Source organism: Leucopleurus acutus (genome assembly GCF_964270905.1).
Source record: "Leucopleurus acutus genome assembly, chromosome: 9".
Lineage (NCBI taxonomy): Eukaryota > Metazoa > Chordata > Mammalia > Artiodactyla > Delphinidae > Leucopleurus > Leucopleurus acutus.
In genome coordinates, this window is record NC_139144.1 from 17,824,735 (window position 1) to 17,845,324 (window position 20,590).

The 20,590-nt window shown below is 41.8% G+C and overlaps 1 protein-coding gene across 2 annotated transcripts in view; it reads right to left on the bottom strand.

Moving 5' to 3' along the window:
- Positions 1-2,246: 2,246 nt before the first annotated feature.
- Positions 2,247-20,590, bottom strand: part of STARD3NL (STARD3 N-terminal like) — a 50,106-nt gene continuing 31,762 nt past the window's right edge. For both annotated transcript variants that reach the window (XM_082846198.1, XM_082846199.1), the window contains exons 3-9: positions 18,519-18,596; positions 15,775-15,852; positions 13,553-13,606; positions 13,321-13,438; positions 10,537-10,632; positions 4,031-4,106; positions 2,247-2,809 (exon numbers count right to left, since the gene is read on the bottom strand). In XM_082846198.1, the coding sequence (XP_082702324.1) occupies positions 4,048-4,106; positions 10,537-10,632; positions 13,321-13,438; positions 13,553-13,606; positions 15,775-15,852; positions 18,519-18,596 (483 nt within the window). In that variant the 3' untranslated portion in view covers positions 2,247-2,809; positions 4,031-4,047. The remainder of the gene's footprint in view (positions 2,810-4,030; positions 4,107-10,536; positions 10,633-13,320; positions 13,439-13,552; positions 13,607-15,774; positions 15,853-18,518; positions 18,597-20,590) is intronic.

The window sequence follows — 20,590 nt, forward strand, 5'->3', positions numbered from 1 at the left end:
GTAGCAAGTACGATGCTCATTTATATGTGTATCTGTGTATTTCTACAGGTACACACAAAACAAAATGTTCACTGCATGGTAGGTGGGTGAAAAAATAAGTGATTGTATATTTTTCTATTTTCTCTGATCCTTTTAAAGTAAAAATCCTTTTTATGCATTAGAATTAAAACATTGTCTCCTTTAAAATTGGGAAGCTGTTTTTTTGTTTGTTTCTGTGTTTACAATTCACTTCAGCTTCCGTGAAACTAGTTCTTTTGAAAACCAAATAGAGGTTCCCATTTGGAAACAAAACAAGAGCAACCAGACACAAGAAAGATGAAATCTAATTTAGATAGTCTCCTTGGTTGAGACTATCTAAATTAGATATTTGAGCAGATCTCTTTAGCCCAAGTACCTGGCCCTCCTCTTGGAGTTTGGAAACTATTTCTACCTTGGGAAAGCATAGAAAGGCAAGATGGAAAAATGGCAAATCTCTGAAAGTTTTGTGCAGCTGATTTCACCGCCAGGGCCCTGCTGGGCAGTGCCTCCTGTGGTTTCCAACTTCTCAGCGACTTCCTTTCCCAACTCGCCCTGGGCTGCCCTGGCCTGGGAGGTGCAGAGACGGGAAGGCGGTGGTGGTGAGGGTGACAGCGTGAGTGGCAGGAGGGCGCTGGTGCGGCTGGTTCTCAGGCTTCTTTTGTTCATGTGCTCTGTCGAATGTGGTTGATTCGTGGAAAATGCTCAAAGTCAAACCGGCCCCTGCTGGTTGGGACTGTGCAAGGGGTAGATGGGGTGTCACAAGGAAATAAGAACAGTTAAACCACAACCAACTTTGCTCACTTTCAAAGAGTCACAGCTAATGGAAAGAAAACATCCCTCTACACAGGCATGTAATTGCTATCAAACATACTCCAGGCTGTGGCTTAGGGCTCCCCATTATTCCTGTATGCAGTTCCTCCAATTAGCTCCTATGTGAGCTGGGAAACTTATGCCCAGGATATTCAGATGCTGCTTCTCTGTCCATGCTCAGGACTCTGTTCTGGAGGAAAGAGCAGACAGGACTCCTTGCAGCACTAAGAGAATCCCTGACATTCCACCAACCACCCATGCTCTTCCATGATCTGTGATTTACCGAGGCTGGTACTTCTTGGTTTCATTTTCTCAGTGTAGACAGGGTGACACAAGACTCGATCCCCTAAACCCAGCCGCATGGACAGATGTGATGTGCTTGTTCCCTCACAAGAACAGAGATATGGAGGCCCTGATCTCGCCCATGCAATTGAGTGTCATATACTGAGTCACATAAGTTCCCCGAATGGGACAAAATGACTTCAGAGTCATCCTGAGCAAGGCTCAATAGAAGCACTAACATCAGATAAGAGTGTGATGGGTGAATGGGCCAAGGGCTGCTCAGCAACGTGAGCATGGAGAGCAGGTGTCCCCCCTCCACCCCACCCAGCAGGGGTCCAAGCCCTGGACTCCATACGTCCAGTCCCAGAGGGAAGCATGGCTCTACGGCTGAGCTCAATGCTTTAGCTCTCACAGTCTGACCTTACAGCACATTCAGGTCACATCCTTCATTCTTCCTGGTCTCTGCTCTGAGAGCCAACATCTGGGGGGACCTTGCTCACCTAGGAGGACTGGCCACATCCTACTGGTCCAACCCAGTGTGTTGGGGAGAGCTCCTTCTCAGCTTAAAGGCACACAGGTCACATCAGTGGTCATGGTGTAGATGGGGGTCCCCTCCCGAGACAGGATGTTCTCGTTGTGATGACACCACTGAATTCTTGAGGCTTTAGTCCAAAGCCAGACCCTGGAGCTCTCCCTCCCCCTTTTCTCCATGGAAGAAGCTCCCCCTGGTTAGGCCCCAGCCTCCCAGGGAGCTTCCAGCTGCACTTCAGTCCTGTGGCCCATTCTTAGACCAAGCATGGATGGAGTTGATTTGATCTGCATAAATGGTCAGTTTCCATCCAAACCAGCACCATTTCCATCATACACAGTTGAGTATTTCTTGAATGACACAATGAATAATGAAAGAAAACTGATAGACATGCTGCCTTCCCATGAAGCATTGCGTTGAATATTCCTGTTTAACAAAAATAGCTCACAATATAATTGAGCTCATTTTAATTCAAACTAGCTAAACACAAGGGAAAATGATTTCATAGAGTGGGTTCAAAGAAGAGTAATCAGACTATTTTAGATCATACTTCTGAGAGAACGATTCTATTTCTGGTGACTTTTTATATGTATTCACAATCCCTCATGTTCCCCTTTTGTAATTCCAACACTTTACGCCAAATACATAATGCAAAACAGGAAAAATAAAACCGATCATTTTGATATGTTGGATTTTATTACCTTTTAAAATTGTACAAATAGTGCATGTGCATGAGTTAAAAAAACACAACGGAAATGTAGGGAGTTAAAAAAGAAAGACAAAAGAAATCCAAGACATGAAACAAAAAAATTCCATTCTGCAAGTCAAAATAAAAAGATATTCTGCATACTAAAAAAGTGTTATTCCAATATATTAAGAAGTCTTTTGATCAGGAACACAGCACAAGACTTTCTGCAACTATTCTTTGACAGGTCAGACTCAAGTCTCACTGAATACACGATGGATCATGACATTATCTTACCAGCCACAGGCAGGTGATTAAATGTATGTGGAGATGGTACCATGTCTGTGAGGTATTACAATCAATAAATTCGTTATTAGCCGTTCAGTAACGTCAGCAGTGGATGTCACCAGTTCAACCTTCAAAAGGGAGACCCCCAGTTTCAGTGCTTTTTTCCCTCTGGTGACGTTCAGTGAAGGTTTTTCACACTTAGAAAAAGAGAGAACACAGAAATATTTGAGAGGTAGTGTAAAAAGGCAAAATGCTCCATTTGCTCTATATATTTACAACACAGTCTACATACTAAAGATAGGCTGTGTTACAGACACTTGAAAGACCACGCGTGAGGCCACCCAAGAATTTACTTTAAAGCATTTTAGAAAAGGACGTCCTTATTCACACGCTCATATTTTTGTCCTACGTCTGAAGACTGTTGTAGAAAAAGGGGCCGGAGCGTGCTGGGTACCACGGATGCAGGGCGGGGCCTCCGTTTGCTGCGACTCTGGCCGCCTCTGGCTGCCTTTTATTTCTTTTAAATAAAATTTTACATTTTATTTCATTATTTTTTTAAGTTGAGATATAATTGACATATAACATTTTATTAGTTTAAGTTATACTCTAATGATTCTATATTTGTATACATTGTGAAATCATCACAGTAAGTCTATTAACATCCCTCACTATACATAGACGGATTATTTTTTTTCTTGTGACGGGAACTTTTAAGATCTACTCTCTTTTCCCTTCTGTGGTTAAATAATTAAGCAGGGTTGCTGCTTCTACAATTGCCTGTATGTTTATTTGCTCGTATTTCTGAGGTTGAAATGTTTCCTTTGATGATTTGAAGGGAATGAACAACGTGCCCTGACCTGGAGGTACATCGGGCCCAACTGCTGTGACTGGACCACATGTGTCATCTCAGAAGCTCCAGAACCCTCCAGAGACGTCCATCCGGTGCGGGACCAGAGGAGATCCTGGTACCACACGGAACGCCTGAGTCCCGGCTCTGCCCCTGCCAGCTGTGTGACCTTGGACCAGTCACTCACCCTCAGTCTCACCCGCCTCCGTGTAAGTGGAGACAATGACAGTACCAGCCTCCCAGGACTGCTGCCCTCGCCGCCCTCAGAAGTTAGGGTTTGTAATTAAACAAAGTCTGACACGGAGACATTCTGGCTACATAAACAAAAAGGAACTAAGTCATCCTTATTTAGAAATTTGGGACTCTGAGGTATTTCTCATCCTTCGCAAATTTATACCTAGAAAAGGTTAAGAGATTTTACATCATAAAATGTGCCTGACAAATTCATGTACTTAGGAGAAATATAATGTATAGTCACACACATATTCTTTGAATTTTACTTTGAATCTACTCAAAGAAAGGCCCTGTATTTAACCACTTCATTATTACAGTTTCCTTTTCGAAGACTTACTTTAATAAAAGTCTTACTCATAGTTCTAAAAGTGGTTTTTCACTGTCCTGCTTTTCTTCAGCTTCATTTTCAGATCCTAGATGGTAGGGAAGGGGAAGGAGAAAAAGTACTGCATTCGATTACAGTAACAAATGATTTCTTGAAAATTATAATCTAAGAGCATAAAATTTTAAACGAGGGATACATATGTTTAAGCCACAAGAGATTCAAGTTAACAAAACTGTAAAATAGTTTTACATTATATCTTGTAGGAGGAAAACCTTTCAAATAGGACCTATCGCAAGCACCTATCTGTCAAAATGGATTTCACGTAGGTTCTAAAAATATTCATATGGACCAAGAACTATTATGCACTGCTCCTCCTCTTGTGCTTCTTTGCTGAAAAGCTTACCTGTTTTTCAAGTGCAAGTATCTTTGGGTATTAATAATTTAATCTACGTATTTTGAAAAAATAGCTGTATTCAGTGAGTGAGAGAGCAGTGAGGGATTCCAATGTACAGGCAAAGCTGATGTCACCACTGTGCGCTGTTGCCAGCGACCACGGTTACAACCATTCTGGGTCAATGTTGCGTGAGCCTTCGATTATTCTTGAATGTGACCCAGTCATTCCACTCTGGGATGATATCCTTAGGATATCTCCCTGAGGAAATAACATTTTTTTTCCATTATGAAGACTTTCCCTCTAAAAATGAGAAGAAAAATCTAATGTCTGAGAGTAGAAGAAAGTTAAGTAATTATTATATTTCCATGAAATATCTTCCATCCACTTAAAAACTGTGTTTATACAGTATATAACAACATGGGAAATGCATACGCTATAAAGTAAAAGCAAATATGTAATGAGAAATATAGTGTAAGATCAGATTTGATAAAAATTTTAAAAACTTGATATACTTGTACAAATCAGTAAGACTAGAAATAAATGACCAGGGGACTTATGTACATTTCTGGATATTCCAAAATTTCTACAATAAACTTAAAGTGACTTTATAATTTTTAAAACAGGGTATAAATAACACAGACAGTACAGCCAACAATTATGTAAATTACACAAAAGTAGAAGGAAACAAACTGAACTGTCAACACTAATGCTGCTGAATAGTTTGAAGGAGCGTGATCTTTCATTTTTGTTCTTTCCACACATTTTTGTAACAATTACGCATTCCTATCATACTCAGGGAAGGGAACTAAAGAGAGTGGTGAGGAGACCAAGGGAACAGGTTAGGATGTTACCTACTCACCTGCAAAAGCAGCCACAGCCCCACTGTTGCTTTACTTTTAGCAGATAATACACTTCAAAAAGGGCACTTTCACCGGAGGGAAAGTGGGGGCAGAGGGATGAATCGGGAGATCGGGATGGACATCTACACTACTACTATATATAAAATAGGTAACTAATAAGGACCTACTGTATAGCACAGGGAACTCTACTCAATACTCTGTAATGACCAATATGGGAAAAGAATCTAAAAAAAGAGTGGATATATGCATATGCATAACTGATTCACTTTGCTGTACACCTGAAACACAACATTGTAAATCAACTATACCCCAATAAAAAGTTTTTTAAAAGGGCACTTTTTTCTTCGAGAACGTCTGCCTGGATTATAGCCAAGAACAAATCTGGTACAGAAGAATGAATGCCTGAGAATCTTAAGAAAAGTTTTGGGTCCCACACCTCAACCTCATAAATGTCATGTCGTTCAGGTTGTCTGTGGTAAAACAAATACATAAAGAGGCAGTGGTTGGGAGGCTTCACTTCCCAGCTTATTAAACTGCTGGAAATCTTAGAGACACTGGAGCGGTTTAACTGCCATGTCACTTTGAAAGGAGTCTAAGGAAAGTGGTCATACCGAGCCTTCCTGTTTCCGGGCTCACTTTCCACCTGTCAGGGTAACGGCACTCAAGCCACAATGAGCTGACGTGGCTTGGAACTATTTGCGAGTCCTAAATAAAGCCAAACTTTAAATTAAAACATAATAATGCACATGCTTTCCGTAATTTAAAAGCGAATGCTAGCAAGGTGTTCTGGCTATTGTCGAATAAGGAGTTCAACAAATCTTCTCCTTGAAAAGCAACTTTAAAACTGGACTAGATGAACCAGACAGCAAGTTCAGTGCTGGGGAAACGACCAAAGGCTTACAACTATGTGAGAAGTGCTTGAAAAATTGCAGAATTGCGGGAACAACCATGTGGCTCTCTCCTTCAGCTGCCCCCATTCTTCCCCCACCTCCCATCACCCAGCTCCATGGCATGAAGGTCCTTCCAGAGTACGGCAGGCCATGAGGACTGCCGGCAAACTTACATGGTTGAAGGAGCTCATTTAATCTGGGGTGAGAAGTGATGCAATGGTGAAATGACAGACTTAGTGGTATGTGAGCACAGGGGCCAGAGCCTCTGCTGGTTTGAGGTGATGGTCATGGCTGCAGCACGCATATGTTTGGCTGAAGCTGTGTGCATACACAACGGAAACCCAAGAGAACCCACGCTATAGCCTAAAAACCATGAGGCTGTGAGCATATGCAGAGGAGGTGTGAAAATATTCAGCAAAAGAAGACTCAAAAAGCTGAAAAAGCTTTTTGAAGAAGACTCAAAAAGACCTGAAATTTGAATGTGCTATCCAATACATACAAATATCCCTTTGGCCGAGGATGAAAGTCTTAAATCAAGGTGACTGACCACAAAGGCTGTCTAATCATTGGCTACCACTAAGCTATGCAGACACAGGGGTGACCCCTAGGAAGCCAGGCTTAAAAATAAAAGAATTAAAAACAACAACAACAACTGAAAAGACACAGCCACACACAGTAGGGGACATAATTTCACCCCACACCAGCATGCATGGCGTCAAATTTCAATTTCAATGCCTTACTCAGCCATAAAAAGGAACAAAATTGGGTCATTTGTAGAGACATGGATGGACCTAGAGACTGCCATACAGAGTGAAGTAGGTCAGAAAGAGAAAAACAAACATCGTATATTAACGCATACATGTGGAACCTAGAAAAATGGTACAGATGAACCGGTTTGCAGGGCAGAAATTGAGACACAGATGTAGAGAACAAATATATGGGCACCAAGGAGGGGAAGCGGCAGCGGGGTGAGCTGGTGGTGGGATGAATTGGGAGCTTGGGATTGACATGTATACAATGATGTGTATAAAACTGATGACTAATAAGGACCTGCTGCTGTACGAAAAAATAAATAAAATAAAATTCAAAAAAAAAAAAGATGTTTCAAAAACTCCAGAAAACTTATCTAACGTACAAAAATGGCCCATAATTTATAAAGGTAAACTAGTATTGTATTTAAATGTTAAATTCCATTTTATTTTAATGAGTTATTTATTTACTTTTTTAGACCTCAGGCAGTTTATTTTACTAATTTTTTTTCAAATGTACTAATAAAACTACATTTTCCAGTGTATATATATATATACACATGTTTAACACAAATAGACTCATAGTGTATATACTCTTCTGCAAGTTGCCTTTTTTTACTTAATATATAGTGGACATCTTTTCATATTAGTTTATAAACCTCAGCCTCCTTTTAACAGCCTCATAGGATTTATGATAAGGATGGACCATAAGTTATTTAAATGTTTTGCCTTTTTTAGGTGTTCCCAGGCTTGGGTTTCATTTTGCTCTGCTTTACTTTATAAACAATACTGCACTGAACATCCTTGCCCACAGATCCTTGTGCGGTGTGGCCACACCCATTTTAGAAGGCACACACACACACACAAAAATTTCAATGCCTTCATCTAGATTTGTTTAGCACAGATGATAGTATGCAATGAGCTATTCTTCATTTTAAGTCAGTCTTTCAATGATTCAAGAGGTGACAAATTACCTTTTCTCCAGCATCACAACTGGTTCATTTAAATTGTCTGAGCACATAACAACCTCAACCCAATCATCCGAGAAAGGACTCTGCTCCCTCATTCTTTCCATTTAATACACAGGCAAACAGGATATGGCTAAACCAATAAGCAAATCTGTAAAACAAACCACCTTTATATCCTTTAAAAGTACATCCACTAAAATGTGCTAATTTTCCAAAGCTCTGTGATTCTAAAATTCAAGCCATTCCTTTACAAGGAAAAATGCTAACATTTAAATTTCTGGTGCCTCCAATTTCTTTCTTCCTCTCTTCATTCATTCCTTCAACAGTTCTAAGTTTACTATGTGCCAGGCACTATATTAGGTGCTGGAGAAAGACAAGAAAAGGCAAGGCAGGCCTCAGACACCCTCTTATTGATAGGGACCAATTAGCACTGTTTAAGGGCAAAAAGCTTATAACTTCTGCTGCTAGAAGACTATTTAATATTTGTCTGCTGACCTCATAAGAAAGCTTTATTTTAAAATAAAATCTTCTTTTCTAGGCACATTAATTCCAATAATAGTTTTCAATCTTAATTCTTTCCTGAATTGAACATTCAGACAATGAAAATATAATACAATAAAGTAAGTCACTTTGAACACTCCTCTGCCCACTACTAATCTGGGCTTTGTCTTATACAATGCAGCCACCCAGTGGAACGCTGACAGGGTTGTTTTTGTTTAGCTTCATAATTCAATGAAATGGTAACGCTTCCAACTGCCACTAGGTGGTGGTAAAAGTCAAAGAAGGAAGCCAATGGCTTGCTGGATGAAAAATGCCTGAGGTATTCCTCACATTTTTATCCTGTTGTTCTGAACTTCTAATTAAAAAAATACACTGGGGCTGAGAAATTTTATTAGTCTTAGAAAAAAAGTTATACAAAAGCATGAACTGTAATGCAAACTTTTTTTTGAAAGAATGAGTCCTGTGACATACAAAAATCTCAAGGAAATCATCCTTATAATGAGGTAATGAAAGTTTAATACTTATTCTAGTTTCTGCTGGCTGAGAAATAGCTTTTCTGCTAATTCATATCTTTATTTCATCTAACTCTACGATTTTGTATTTTATATTGCTTTTAAATCTAACACCAACAGTCCAGAATATCAAGTTACTTCGAGTTCCCCTAATATCCTATGTCCCATTGTTGTGCCTTTGCTATTCACGTGGCTCTTTCTTCCTGGAGTCTGTTTTTACTCTAGTGTGTGTGTGTGTGTGTGTGTGTGTGTGTGTGTGTGTGTGTGTGTTTAAAATATTTACTAAATGTAATGTGGGGAATAAAACAATGTAGTCTCTAACCCAAGTTTATATCCCAGTAATAGAAACAGGCCAAGTCACTGCCAAAGACAGAGCAGTCAACCCAGGATGACAGGGTTGTGGGAGAGATCTTACAGAACCGAGACAAAAGACTCTCTACCTAGGACTGCTGGGAGCCAGGGGGAGGGTGGGAGTGGGGAGAAGCCTTCTGCGCGTGTGAGTGGAAACTAGGACTGCAGAGGGTAATGTCAAGGATAGAACAAGCCAGATGGCTTGAGGGTTTTAGTGTATTTTCAGAAAGCTAAGAACAGCACACAAGGAGCATGAGAAGAGAGCTTGGATCACTGGGTAAGGGTGGACACAGAGGTGCTTTCTGTCAGCCTAAGGATCCAATGACTTTCTTAATCCTTTGCGTCGCCGAAGGCTTTCAAGCAAGGAAATAACGTGATCAATTTTGCATATTCATTAATACTGAGAGGCTGTATATTAGCTACGATCAGGGACTCTAGCCCTGGGGCTGGGGTTCAAATCCTCCACCTTCTTACTCTTTGTGTGATACTGGACAAACTACCTCACTTCTCTGTGTCTCAACTTGATCATTTCTGAAACAGGGATAATGAGACTTTTACCTCACAGAGTGGTTATGAAGAACCTTTAGAACAATGCAATTGTTCTATTTAACATGGAATTCTAGTGGCTGAGTTGGGAGAAGGCAACTGAGGAGGGGGCCGTTGCAGAAACTGAGATGAGAAATGCTGGGGACTTCCCTGGCGGTCTAGTGGTTAAGACTCCGCGCTTCCAATGGAGGGGGCGCGAGTTTCAGCCCTGGTCAGGGAGCTAAGATCCTACATGCCGCGCGGCGCGGCCAAAAAAAAAGGAAATGAGAAATGCTGAACTGAGGCTACAGATACGATAAGTGTGCAATTTAAATGAAATCAAGGAGGCAGAAACAAAGAGGATCAAAACGGCGTGGTGAACGACGGGCCGGGAGCCACAGGTAAGGGGCAGAGTCCCCAGTGAGGCTCTGGTTTCTGACTTGGGCAACTGGGTAGGCAGTGCTGCTACTTTCAGACATGGGGGATTGTGGCGGAAGGTCAGTTAGGGGATGACAGATAACAGAGCATAGAGACCCTCCCCCCGGCCACACATCAGGTCTAAGGCCCTCTACCACGTTCATTTTCACATCTCTGCATCCCATCACGGGTCGCACATCAAGACCACGTCTTAGTTATATTCACAATCTAAATGCCCGGTATGTTAAATGTTTGCTAAGCATATTGAGAAGTAGAGGGGGTAGTGAGGGGGAGAGGGGGACCAAGTTCTGAATGATGGACAGAGACGCAAATGATAATCAAATTTTGTACCTGCTTCGGATTCAGGAGGAGAATAAAACTGACCATCAGAAAGACCACCAGGTATCAGTGCTGCCCTCTCCGAGGCATCCTGAACTATTAGGAGTCCTGGAAGAGAAGAAATTCAGATACTGGGAATGATGTCAGTGTTCTGGTAGCTTAGTGGCCAGGTTAATCACAATAAAATGGTGTTACCATTACATTTTTTAAAAAACTCTTAGCAGGAAGGGTACTCTGAAAATCTTTCAACCAAAACCAAAGTGTTATTAATAAACTATGAACCGGTACAATAAGGACAGGTTTCAACTAGTTAAAAAAAAATGCTTCATGTTACTCATGGGATTCTTTGGCTCTGTATTTATAGCATCTTTCCCTTTGGAAATACCTACTTCCCTATAGAAATCAACAACATCAAAACCAAAGCACAAAGCCAAACAAAAAACCTGGTCATGCTTTACGTCTGTGTCTGGTTAGAGAAATGGCAGACGTAAAGCATCAAAGCACTAGCCCATGATGAGAGAGGCCGTCGACAATGTGTTCTTTCGGCTGAAGCTGAGTTAGCACCGGGATAAAGCTAGAGGAAGCGCCGGGCCAAACAGCTGGTGCCAGGTATGCATGTAATACATGCTACAGTGAAAATAAATGCTGTGTTCAAGTTTTTCATTAATTATATGTTCTGCTTTATTAGTTACTTTGAATTTGGTTTAATCACATAGGCATGCAAGCCTCAGTCACATTAACAGTTGATAAGGCTTTCAAGAAAGTTCAGTTTGATGTTTACATACAACTTTTTATTTTTTATTTTTGGCTGTGCCATGCGGCAGGGGGATCTTAGTTCCCCAACCAGGGATCGAACCTGTGCCCCCTGCAGTGGACACGCAGAGTGCTAGCCACCGGACCACCAGGGAAGTCCTCTATTTACAACTTCTTAAAAAGTGGCTTCCGTTAGCTTTATTTGTCCCCTTTTCACAATACATTTTCATAAAGGAACAGAGGGCACAGAATAGAAGACGGATCTTGGTCTGATTAATGTGTTTTAAAATCTACACTTGAAATTATAATTTTTTTCTTCTAGATGTCTTCTTTGTATATGAGCTTTTGAAAAATAAAACCACTTGCAAGGTTATCTTCCCTTCTGCTGTATCTTGAGGTTACAATCATGCTTAACTTTCTATAAGACACAAGAATTTTTTTTTCCTATTAGGCAGGGCAAATCCAGCCAGATGACTGACAGAGCATAAAAACAGCATGTCTTGAAACTGCCCGGGTCTCTGCATTGAACTTTGATTATATCATCTCTAAGAGGGCAGGTGGGATGTACAGGCTTTCACTAAGGCCATCATGCAGAGGAGAATTCCAGCCCCATAGTTCATCCTAAAGTTCAGTCAATCATTTGGATTCCCCAGTGAATATTGAGTGATGCTCAAAGCCACACAGGGAGATTATAACAGCTTTGACAGGACTCATGACTACATAACGTCAGCTCTCACTCTGCTCCTCAGAAGAGGACTGGAAAGCCTGAGACGGGTGAACATTTCCAGCTGGCTAACTCCCTCCTCTCCATCTCCATCAGCAACCCATCAAACCACCCCCCTGTAGGCACTCAGCTGTTATTCACACTGTGGCCCATTCAAAGGCACCACCTGTGGGATGGACGGCAATGGGAGGCTCTGGAAAATTGAGGACTTCTATGTAGAACTGCTATCTCGGCACAAAATGCTTCGTGTCCTCCAGCTATTATTGACAGGGAGAAAAGGTCAACCTGTCCGAGGAGAAGGAGGTGTTGGCTGTTGTTGCTGCTGGAATGTCTTTTCCACCAGTGTTCACACTTCCTTCCGGGGAAGCCTGGCCTAAGAGCTGGAGTGAGGAGCCACACCCTGTCCCTGTCTTTTCCTCCAACCCTTCCCTCGATGTCTCCTGCAGCCCTGCAGGGTGGAGACATGCGATCTGCCTAACTGCACCCAGAGCTCCATGCAAAGCCAGATCTCTGAACCCTCCTACACTGTTGGTGGGAATGTAAATTGTTCCAGCCGCTATGGAGAACAGTATGGAGTACACTTAAAAAACTAAAAATAAAGCTATCATATGATCCAGCAATTCCACTCCTGAGAAAACCGTAATTCGAAAAGATACACACACCCCAATGTTCACTGCAGCACTATTTACAATAACCAAGACGTGGAATCAACCTAAATGTCCATGGACAGAGGAATGGATAAGGAAAATGTGGTACATATATACAATGGAATACTACTCAGCCATAAAAAAGAATGAAATAATGCCATTTGCAGCAACATGGATGGACATAGAGATTATCATACTAAGTGAAGTAAGTCAGACAGAGAAAGACCAATATCATGATACCATTTATATGTGGAATCTAAAAATGATACAAATAAACTTATTTACAAAAGGGACACAGACTCACAGACTTAGAAAACGAACGTATAGTTACCAAAGGGGAAAGGTGGGGGGAGGGATAAATTAGGAGGTTGGAATTAAGATAGACACACTACTATATATAAAACAGATAATTAACAAGGACCTACTGTACAGCCCAGGGAACTCTACTCAGTACTCTGTAATAACCTATCTGGGAAAAGAATCTGGAAAAGAATAGATACATGTATATGTATAACTAAATCACTTTGCTGTACAGCTGAAACTAACACAACACTGTAAATTAACTCTATTCCAATATAAATAAAAATTAAAACAAACAAACAAAGACAGACCTCTGCAGCCCCTCCTCCCAGCCTAGCCAATCTCAGGAGGGGAACTTGGAGAGAAACTTACGGTTTTCTTCTTCTGCCTCTTGAGGTAACACCTTGAAATCCAGGAACCACGTCTCGATCCAGGCAAGGATGAAGGAAATGATGGGCAGCACGTAGCCGAAAGCCCCTTGAGAGAAAAGCTGGAAGAACAGACGTGACCAGGAGAGAGAAACGCAGTTACCATGAGCTCACCCTGGAGAACGCAGCTGTGTCAGTACAGACGGTCATGGCACAGAAAATGCGGAAAGCCATACCTTTGAGAGGATCACTTTTGCTAGTAAAAAGGCACTGGTCACTGCTGTCGTCAACTGAAAGACACATAATCCAGAAGCGTTCAAATTCAATGTTTTACACTCTGAAGGCACCTTCCTCAAGCAAGAGACCCATCTGAGCCAGGAGCAGGTAATGCCTGAAAGGGTCTGTCTCACCCAGCTCCCTCCCACGTCACTCTATCCCCTAAACCAGACAGGGGCAAAGTGGGCTTCCACGTGGCACATGAGCCCTGACCGGCAGCTTGAGGTTTCCCTTCACCCACACGCTGTGTGTTGGGAAACTCTGTTTTGTCCACTAGAGGGTACAACATGCAAAGATGCTATCGGCATAGGAGAAAGGACCAGTGACATAGAGGCAAGGCTCCTCCAGGGCTAGGGAAGCCCAGAGACAATCCCACAGCACCTGGGGTTTGTCTCTCCATCCTTCAACTAATATTTGTAGCAATATGAAACCTGACCAAAGTGAGTGCCAACGGCAGCCATGACTGACAAAACGGAGGTTGGAGGTTGGGGAACATCAGGCATCATGCTTAGTGTTTATGAAGTTGCAGAGTTAGTTTTGTCGGCAAAACATACACACACACACACACCAGCCAGACACACACATACACACACACACAACACGGGAGGGGAGGCATCTTACATTCTGATACTAATTAACTTTACAGGCTGACACTAAGTGCTCTTCAGGTACCAGCTGACTCCTTCCAGCTGCCTGGCCCCCTCTCTGTAAATGTTTTTTAAAACGAGAATCAAAAACAATAAAATGGGGCTTCCCTGGTGGCACAGTGGTTGAGGGTCCGCCTGCCGATGCAGGGGACACGGGTTCATGCCCTGGTCTGGGAAGATCCCACATGCCGCGGAGCGGCTGGGCCCGTGAGCCATGGCCACTGAGCCTGCGCGTCCGGAGCCTGTGCTCCGCAACGGGAGAAGCCACAGCAGTGAGAGGTCCGCATACCGCGCAAAAACAAACAAACAAACAAACAAAAAAAAACAACAACAATAAAATGGATGTGCTAAATCTGACCTGTCCCTTTGATCATTTCAAAGAAGAGGTTGAAGAAACTCTCTTAAAACTCTCATTGCACGTCAACCACTTTCCTGAAACAAACACTGAGACAGATGGTCTGACAAATACCAGTGCACATCATGGAGACTGGAATAGAACGGCCCAAATTGGGGCTGCTGCAGACGGTGGGTAAGGGATAACCGTCACAGCCGTTTGGTATCGGCAACAGCGTACACAGTAAAGGGGGTCAAGTCCGGCTGAAACTGTCAGCCCTCATCCATGAACCATGACCTTGGGACTCAACGGATGGTCTGACAGCAGCCCTGGGATTCCGTGGATGCTCAGAAGAGATGGCCCAGGCAGATGCGGCCCCTGGGGGACTCCCCCTTAGGACAGTGCACAACCCCATGCCCAGCTGGACAAGCCCATGCCGGTCCCACACAGACTGAGGTCTCACCTTCCAGAAGCAGGACGGCAGGTTGGTCCTGCCCATGTCTCTCCAGTCTGAGGACTTCAACACCCCCCATATACCTGCCTCGTTAGAGCTCTCAACAAGGTGACTGTTTAGAAGTCCATGGAAACAGGGAAAATAATTCAGGCAGAAATGCTTGTAATTCTTCTCTCAATCAAGAAATATTTATTGAGGGTGAAGAGCTTGTGCCAAAGCTCTGGGCTGAAGGCCAGGAAACAGAGGTGAGTTAAAAACTGCCACTGTCTTCAAGAAGCCCGAAGGCAACCATAAAAAGGGAGCTTTCCCCTTTAAGACTGGAGCGAGGGGGATAACACAGCGAGGAAGGCAGTGAGCAAAATAAGCTGAGAGCAAGTCATGAAAAATCACCAAGCAGTTTCAACCCGAGAGGAAACTGTGCAAATCGCTTCGTGACAGAGGGACGGAACTCATCTCTCGTTTGCATAATGAGGTAGAGGGTGGGCTGATGCTTGGACCACAATCACGGGTCTGCCCCTAGATTCCTCACTTGTCTCAGTCTCCATAGCGACAAGGCTAGTTACTCATTACGTTTGGAAAGAAGCCCCGGAGAATGAAACCTACTGAGGTGTGGAGTACGGGGACTCAGGAGAAGCAAGTGGAATTCAACCCAGATGGAATCCACGTCTGCCCCCAGCTCAGCCCTCTTGTGAGCAGGCCCCAGCCACCACAATCGGAGGGGAGGGACCACTCACCAGGCATACTCACCGCTATGGCCCACCAATGGCGCAGTCTGCACACGGCATATGCAAGTATTAACACTTTAAATCGAAAAACTGCCAAAAGCTGTATTAAAAAGAAAAGACAAGATAAGTTTTAAGGAATATACACAAAGGTAAAGTCATTGGGTTTCAGGAAGAAGCCACCAAAGTGTCTTCATTATTCTGATTTAGCTGAAAACTGTCACAGATGGGTACTGGTCTACAGACCAGCGTTTGGGATCCTCTGCTCTAGAATTTATGGAACACTGCCCAAAGCGGGATTCAAATTAACTTCCCATTATCAACAAAAGAATATATAGTTAGATGTTTATTTTTCCTTTCTATTTGAGTCCATATATATATATTCTGATAATCCTTTTAAGGTTGGAGAAAATGCTTTGAAAGTTTCCACTCCAGTACCTTTTCACTCCAAGTACAAATACTGACTTTTTGGAAGATACCAGATTCTTAGTGATGTCCACTGCAAAGCTCTGAGTTACTGGGGTGTTGGGAGAGTTCTGCTATCCCAGGACCTGCCCTCTGATTTTTCAGGGTGGTTCAGGGACTTTTGTGAAAACTTTCATGTGCATTAGTATCCCATGTAATCCCCCAGCCCAGCAATCCCGTGAGTCAACTGTCATTAAGACGGATAGAAAAATTGTCCAAGGCCACACAGCTCTTAGTGAGGAAGCCATGATTTGAACCCTGGTAGCTTGACTCCAAAGACCAGGCGCTTATCCACTATGCCTTAGCTGTCTCAGTAATTCTACTAAGGAATAAACACGGAATAAAACTTTACTAATTTTACTTGGAAAACATACTTATTCTGAGTAGGGAGAAGTCAGGTGGCTCTGGAGCAATGCCTCAGGGTAGGGGGTCTGCCCAAAGTTCCTCACTAATCACAACTTCTGCAAGGCTGGAGGCTGACAACTTCTTTGCTGCCACTGGCTGGGTGACCTCACTGAAGATCCTTTCACGTAAATGAACTTTGCAGTTGTTTTTGTTTTAATTTCCTGCTTTCATTAAAAACGTGTTTTCTAATAATCTGCTAACCATTTAGTTTCTCTATGTATCCTACCCCTATCTCTGCATTCTGGACTTGGCAAAAGTATAAATCTTTATTCCTCTATCTCAAAGTCTCCCAGATCCCAAGGTTTCCTGGAGGCTGTGTCCATTTCCAGGGCCAGGCATGACAGTCTTTCCAAGCTGAGCCAGTAGGTCCCACCTATTTGTCCAATATCATTAACTCCCTAAGCAGAGTTCAGACAATCCTTGGAGATCTGGCCAGTGGATTAACTTGGCTTCCCGGTAAGTCCTGGCTCAGACTATGTTAAGATAAATTCAACAGGGGAAATAAAAGGAAAAAGAGGAGTCCATTTTGTTATTCTATGTCAATAGCTTTACAGGAAAAAATTATCAAGAGATTTGGGATCCCACATGCTCTGCCACCAAGTTCAGGGTCAAGACACTGAACCATGAGACTCAATTTCTTCATCTGGAAAAGGAGATTAAATTATATCAGTGGTTTTCCAAATATTCTGTAGCAGCCAAACACTTTTTCAAAACAATCTTATTGGAACCCTAACATACCGTACAGATAAAAATGGAATTACTCAGATGGCAAGGGGGTGATGACATGAACACTGATCTCTATTTACTGGGAACCCCATCTCTTTCCTCACACATACTTCTGCAGTGAGTGTGGGAAAAAGAAAATAAAACAAGACTTCTTAAAGTAGTATGAAAACCACTAGAAAATATAATCAGTAATACTCTTCATCCAAAACTAATGATGATAATAAACGTGATTGCAGGTGAGTCTCTGAGCTCCTAGGACATACCTATCATTGGGCTTAAGTGTTTTCCAGGTAGTATTTCATTTACTTTTCGGAACGATGATGATTTCATTTCACATATGAGGAAACTGAAGTTTAGACCTAATATATTCAAAGATATACAATGAGTGATAGTGTTGTGAATCAAACCCAGGTTTTTCTGATTTCAAGGGTCTTATCCGTTGTGCACACAGCTTCTAAAGATAGTGAGTAAAGTAGTTAAAATGAATTTGGGGGGATTCTTTATGAATTTTAATTGCCTATATCGTGTCTAACACAATGTTAGAATCTGACTGACTTACACTATCACCTGTAAAGAGATACCGTGAGATGTATTAAACCCAACCAAAGTCACAGTGTGTCCTGGAAAGATACTGCCTCATCTACAGATAACTGCATCTACATAATTCTACAACTGACTAGTTTTGCCCAAGATTATCAATATATCACTTTTCTCAAAAACTCCTATTATGGAAAAATGAAACAATTATTTTTAAAAACATACACAGAAATCTATCTCAAGACAGAAAAGGAATGGCATTTTCATGTGTTATTACGTAAACAGGTGCATTTTCCTTTCAGTGATTAGGGTCTGTCAGTGGCTTCTATCTCAGCCATTTTAAAGAATAAAGGAAAATCAGAATGGCTTCTTCTGCTATGCTCCGTATTTCTCATTAATCTTTTTTTTCCTTGAGATGACCAGGCAATTTCTTAGAAAGAGAGACAGAGAGAGAGAGAGAGAGAGAGAGAGAGAGAGAGCGAGCGCACTGAATGGTCCAAGAATAAGGAAAAAGGAAAGATAATGTTTAAAAGAGGAAAAAAGAATGGCATAGAATCTGAGGTCTACTGACAGGAAATTTGCCTTTTGGTTAGTTTCATCATGTCCAAAATGAAACCTACAACAGAGAATACTTACAAATATATCAAAATAAGAAGAGTAGTAGTCATACTGCACCACCTCTTTTTCTAACGTGTTCTCAATACCTCCATTCACCTGGGAAGGAGAGGAAGAAGTAAAAATGAGGGGAGTTATGTGTGAAAATAATACAAGAGAACATACAAGTAAATTTTTGCATACACTTTTCTGCCTTCTCCTAACCCAGAAATGTTAAAATATGGGAGAAAAGAACGCTCATAATTCGAATAGAAAAATGCTGAAGAGCATTTCCCACTTGAATTCTGAATTCATTTGTTCAACAAATATAAATATATAATGACAAACAATGCCGTTTTTTGTAGTTCATATTTGGTAAATTGAAATGTTAAATGTGAAAACTAATTTTTTTCTCTTGTAAGATGAAGTCTTCAATCACACAAACATATATTTTTATTATTTTTTTAACAGCTTTATTGGAGTATAATTGCTTTACAATGTTGTGTTAGTTGCTGCTGTATAACAAAGTGAATCAGTTACATATGTTCCCATATCTCCTCCCTCTTGCGTCTCTCTCCCTCCCACCCGCCCTATCCCACTCTAGGTGGTCACAAAGCACCTAGCTGATCTCCTTGTGCTATGTGGCTGCTTCCCACTAGCTATCTATTTTACATTTGGTAGAGTATATATGTCCACGCCACTCTCTCACTTTGTCCCAGCTTACCCTTCCCCCTCCCCGTGTCCTCAACTCCATTCTCTACATCTGTGTCTTCACTCCTGTCCTGCCCCTAGGTTCTTCAGAACCATATTTTTTAAAATTCCATATATATGTGTTAGCATAGGGTATTTGTTTTTCTCTTTCTGACTTACTTCATTCTGTATGACAGACTCTTGGTCCATCCACCTCATTACAAATAACTCAATTTCGTTTCTTTCATGGCTGAGTAATATTCCATTGTATATACAAAACGTATTTTTAAAGAAGAAAATTAACATTTATCCAGGGCTCCCCTCACTTTCTGACCACTGCACTATTTTAAGTCTTGGAAGGTCAAGTGGTCCCCTGATCTCTTAGCACATATCCATGATGACAGTTATCATGACACAGGACAGAAGTGTAAAAAATCTCCTGGTTGCTCCTAGCACTTTAAAATTCTGCACTCTTATCAACTTATATGTATATATATATTTTAACTTGAACAGATAACAAAATAAGGACCAGATTAGACCTATGTGAGAAAGTTATAGATGAAGAAAATTAAAGCTAACACGATAAATTTTCTGTCCTCTCCCAATTCTCCTATCAAGATGAATTTTAAATGATCAAGTTCAAAATTCTGCATATCGAACTATCTAGAATACTAATCAAGGAAGGGAATGTATGCGTGGAAGCGAATGTAGCGTTCTAAGCAGACCCTCTATAAGGCGAGGGCCCGTGGATTAGCTGATAATAGGGAACATGATGTACAACAGTGAATTCAGGGTTCTGATATGGAGCACAGACATCGTTGGTCCTGGCAAACCAGTGCAGCTGGTCTGAGAGGGACAAATTAGAGGGCAATTAACCCAAGACCTGAGTAAAAGAAAAAAGGGGAAAAAAATCAATAAGGAATACCTTTGCAAGGTTTGCTAATTGGTCAAATTAGAATAAAAGTTGCCATAAGGAAAGGATTCTCTTGGCTTAGATACCTTTTCAAGTACAGTTGACCCTTAAGCAACAGGGGTGTGGACTGCACGGGTCCACTTACACATGGATATTTTGCAATAGTAAATACTACAGTACTACATGGTCCATGGTTGGTTGAATCCGTGGTTGTGGAGGAACCTCGGATACGGAGGGCTGGCTACAGATTATACAAAGATTACTGTCCCCCTCCCCCACATGCTGGGGTCAAGGGCCAACTGTACTTGTTATGAAAATGGAGTATACCATAAACACTATTCTGTTCTTTAAATTCCTTAAGGAGGCTTAGACATCTGTGTAATTCGTGCAGGTTGCCTACAGACCTGCCTGACTATAGGTAGACCTTTACAAATGAATAGAATTGAAAACCTGGGAGTAAGGAGAATTAAAAGCCAACCAACCATCTAGTCTCACTGCTATGTCTCTTCAG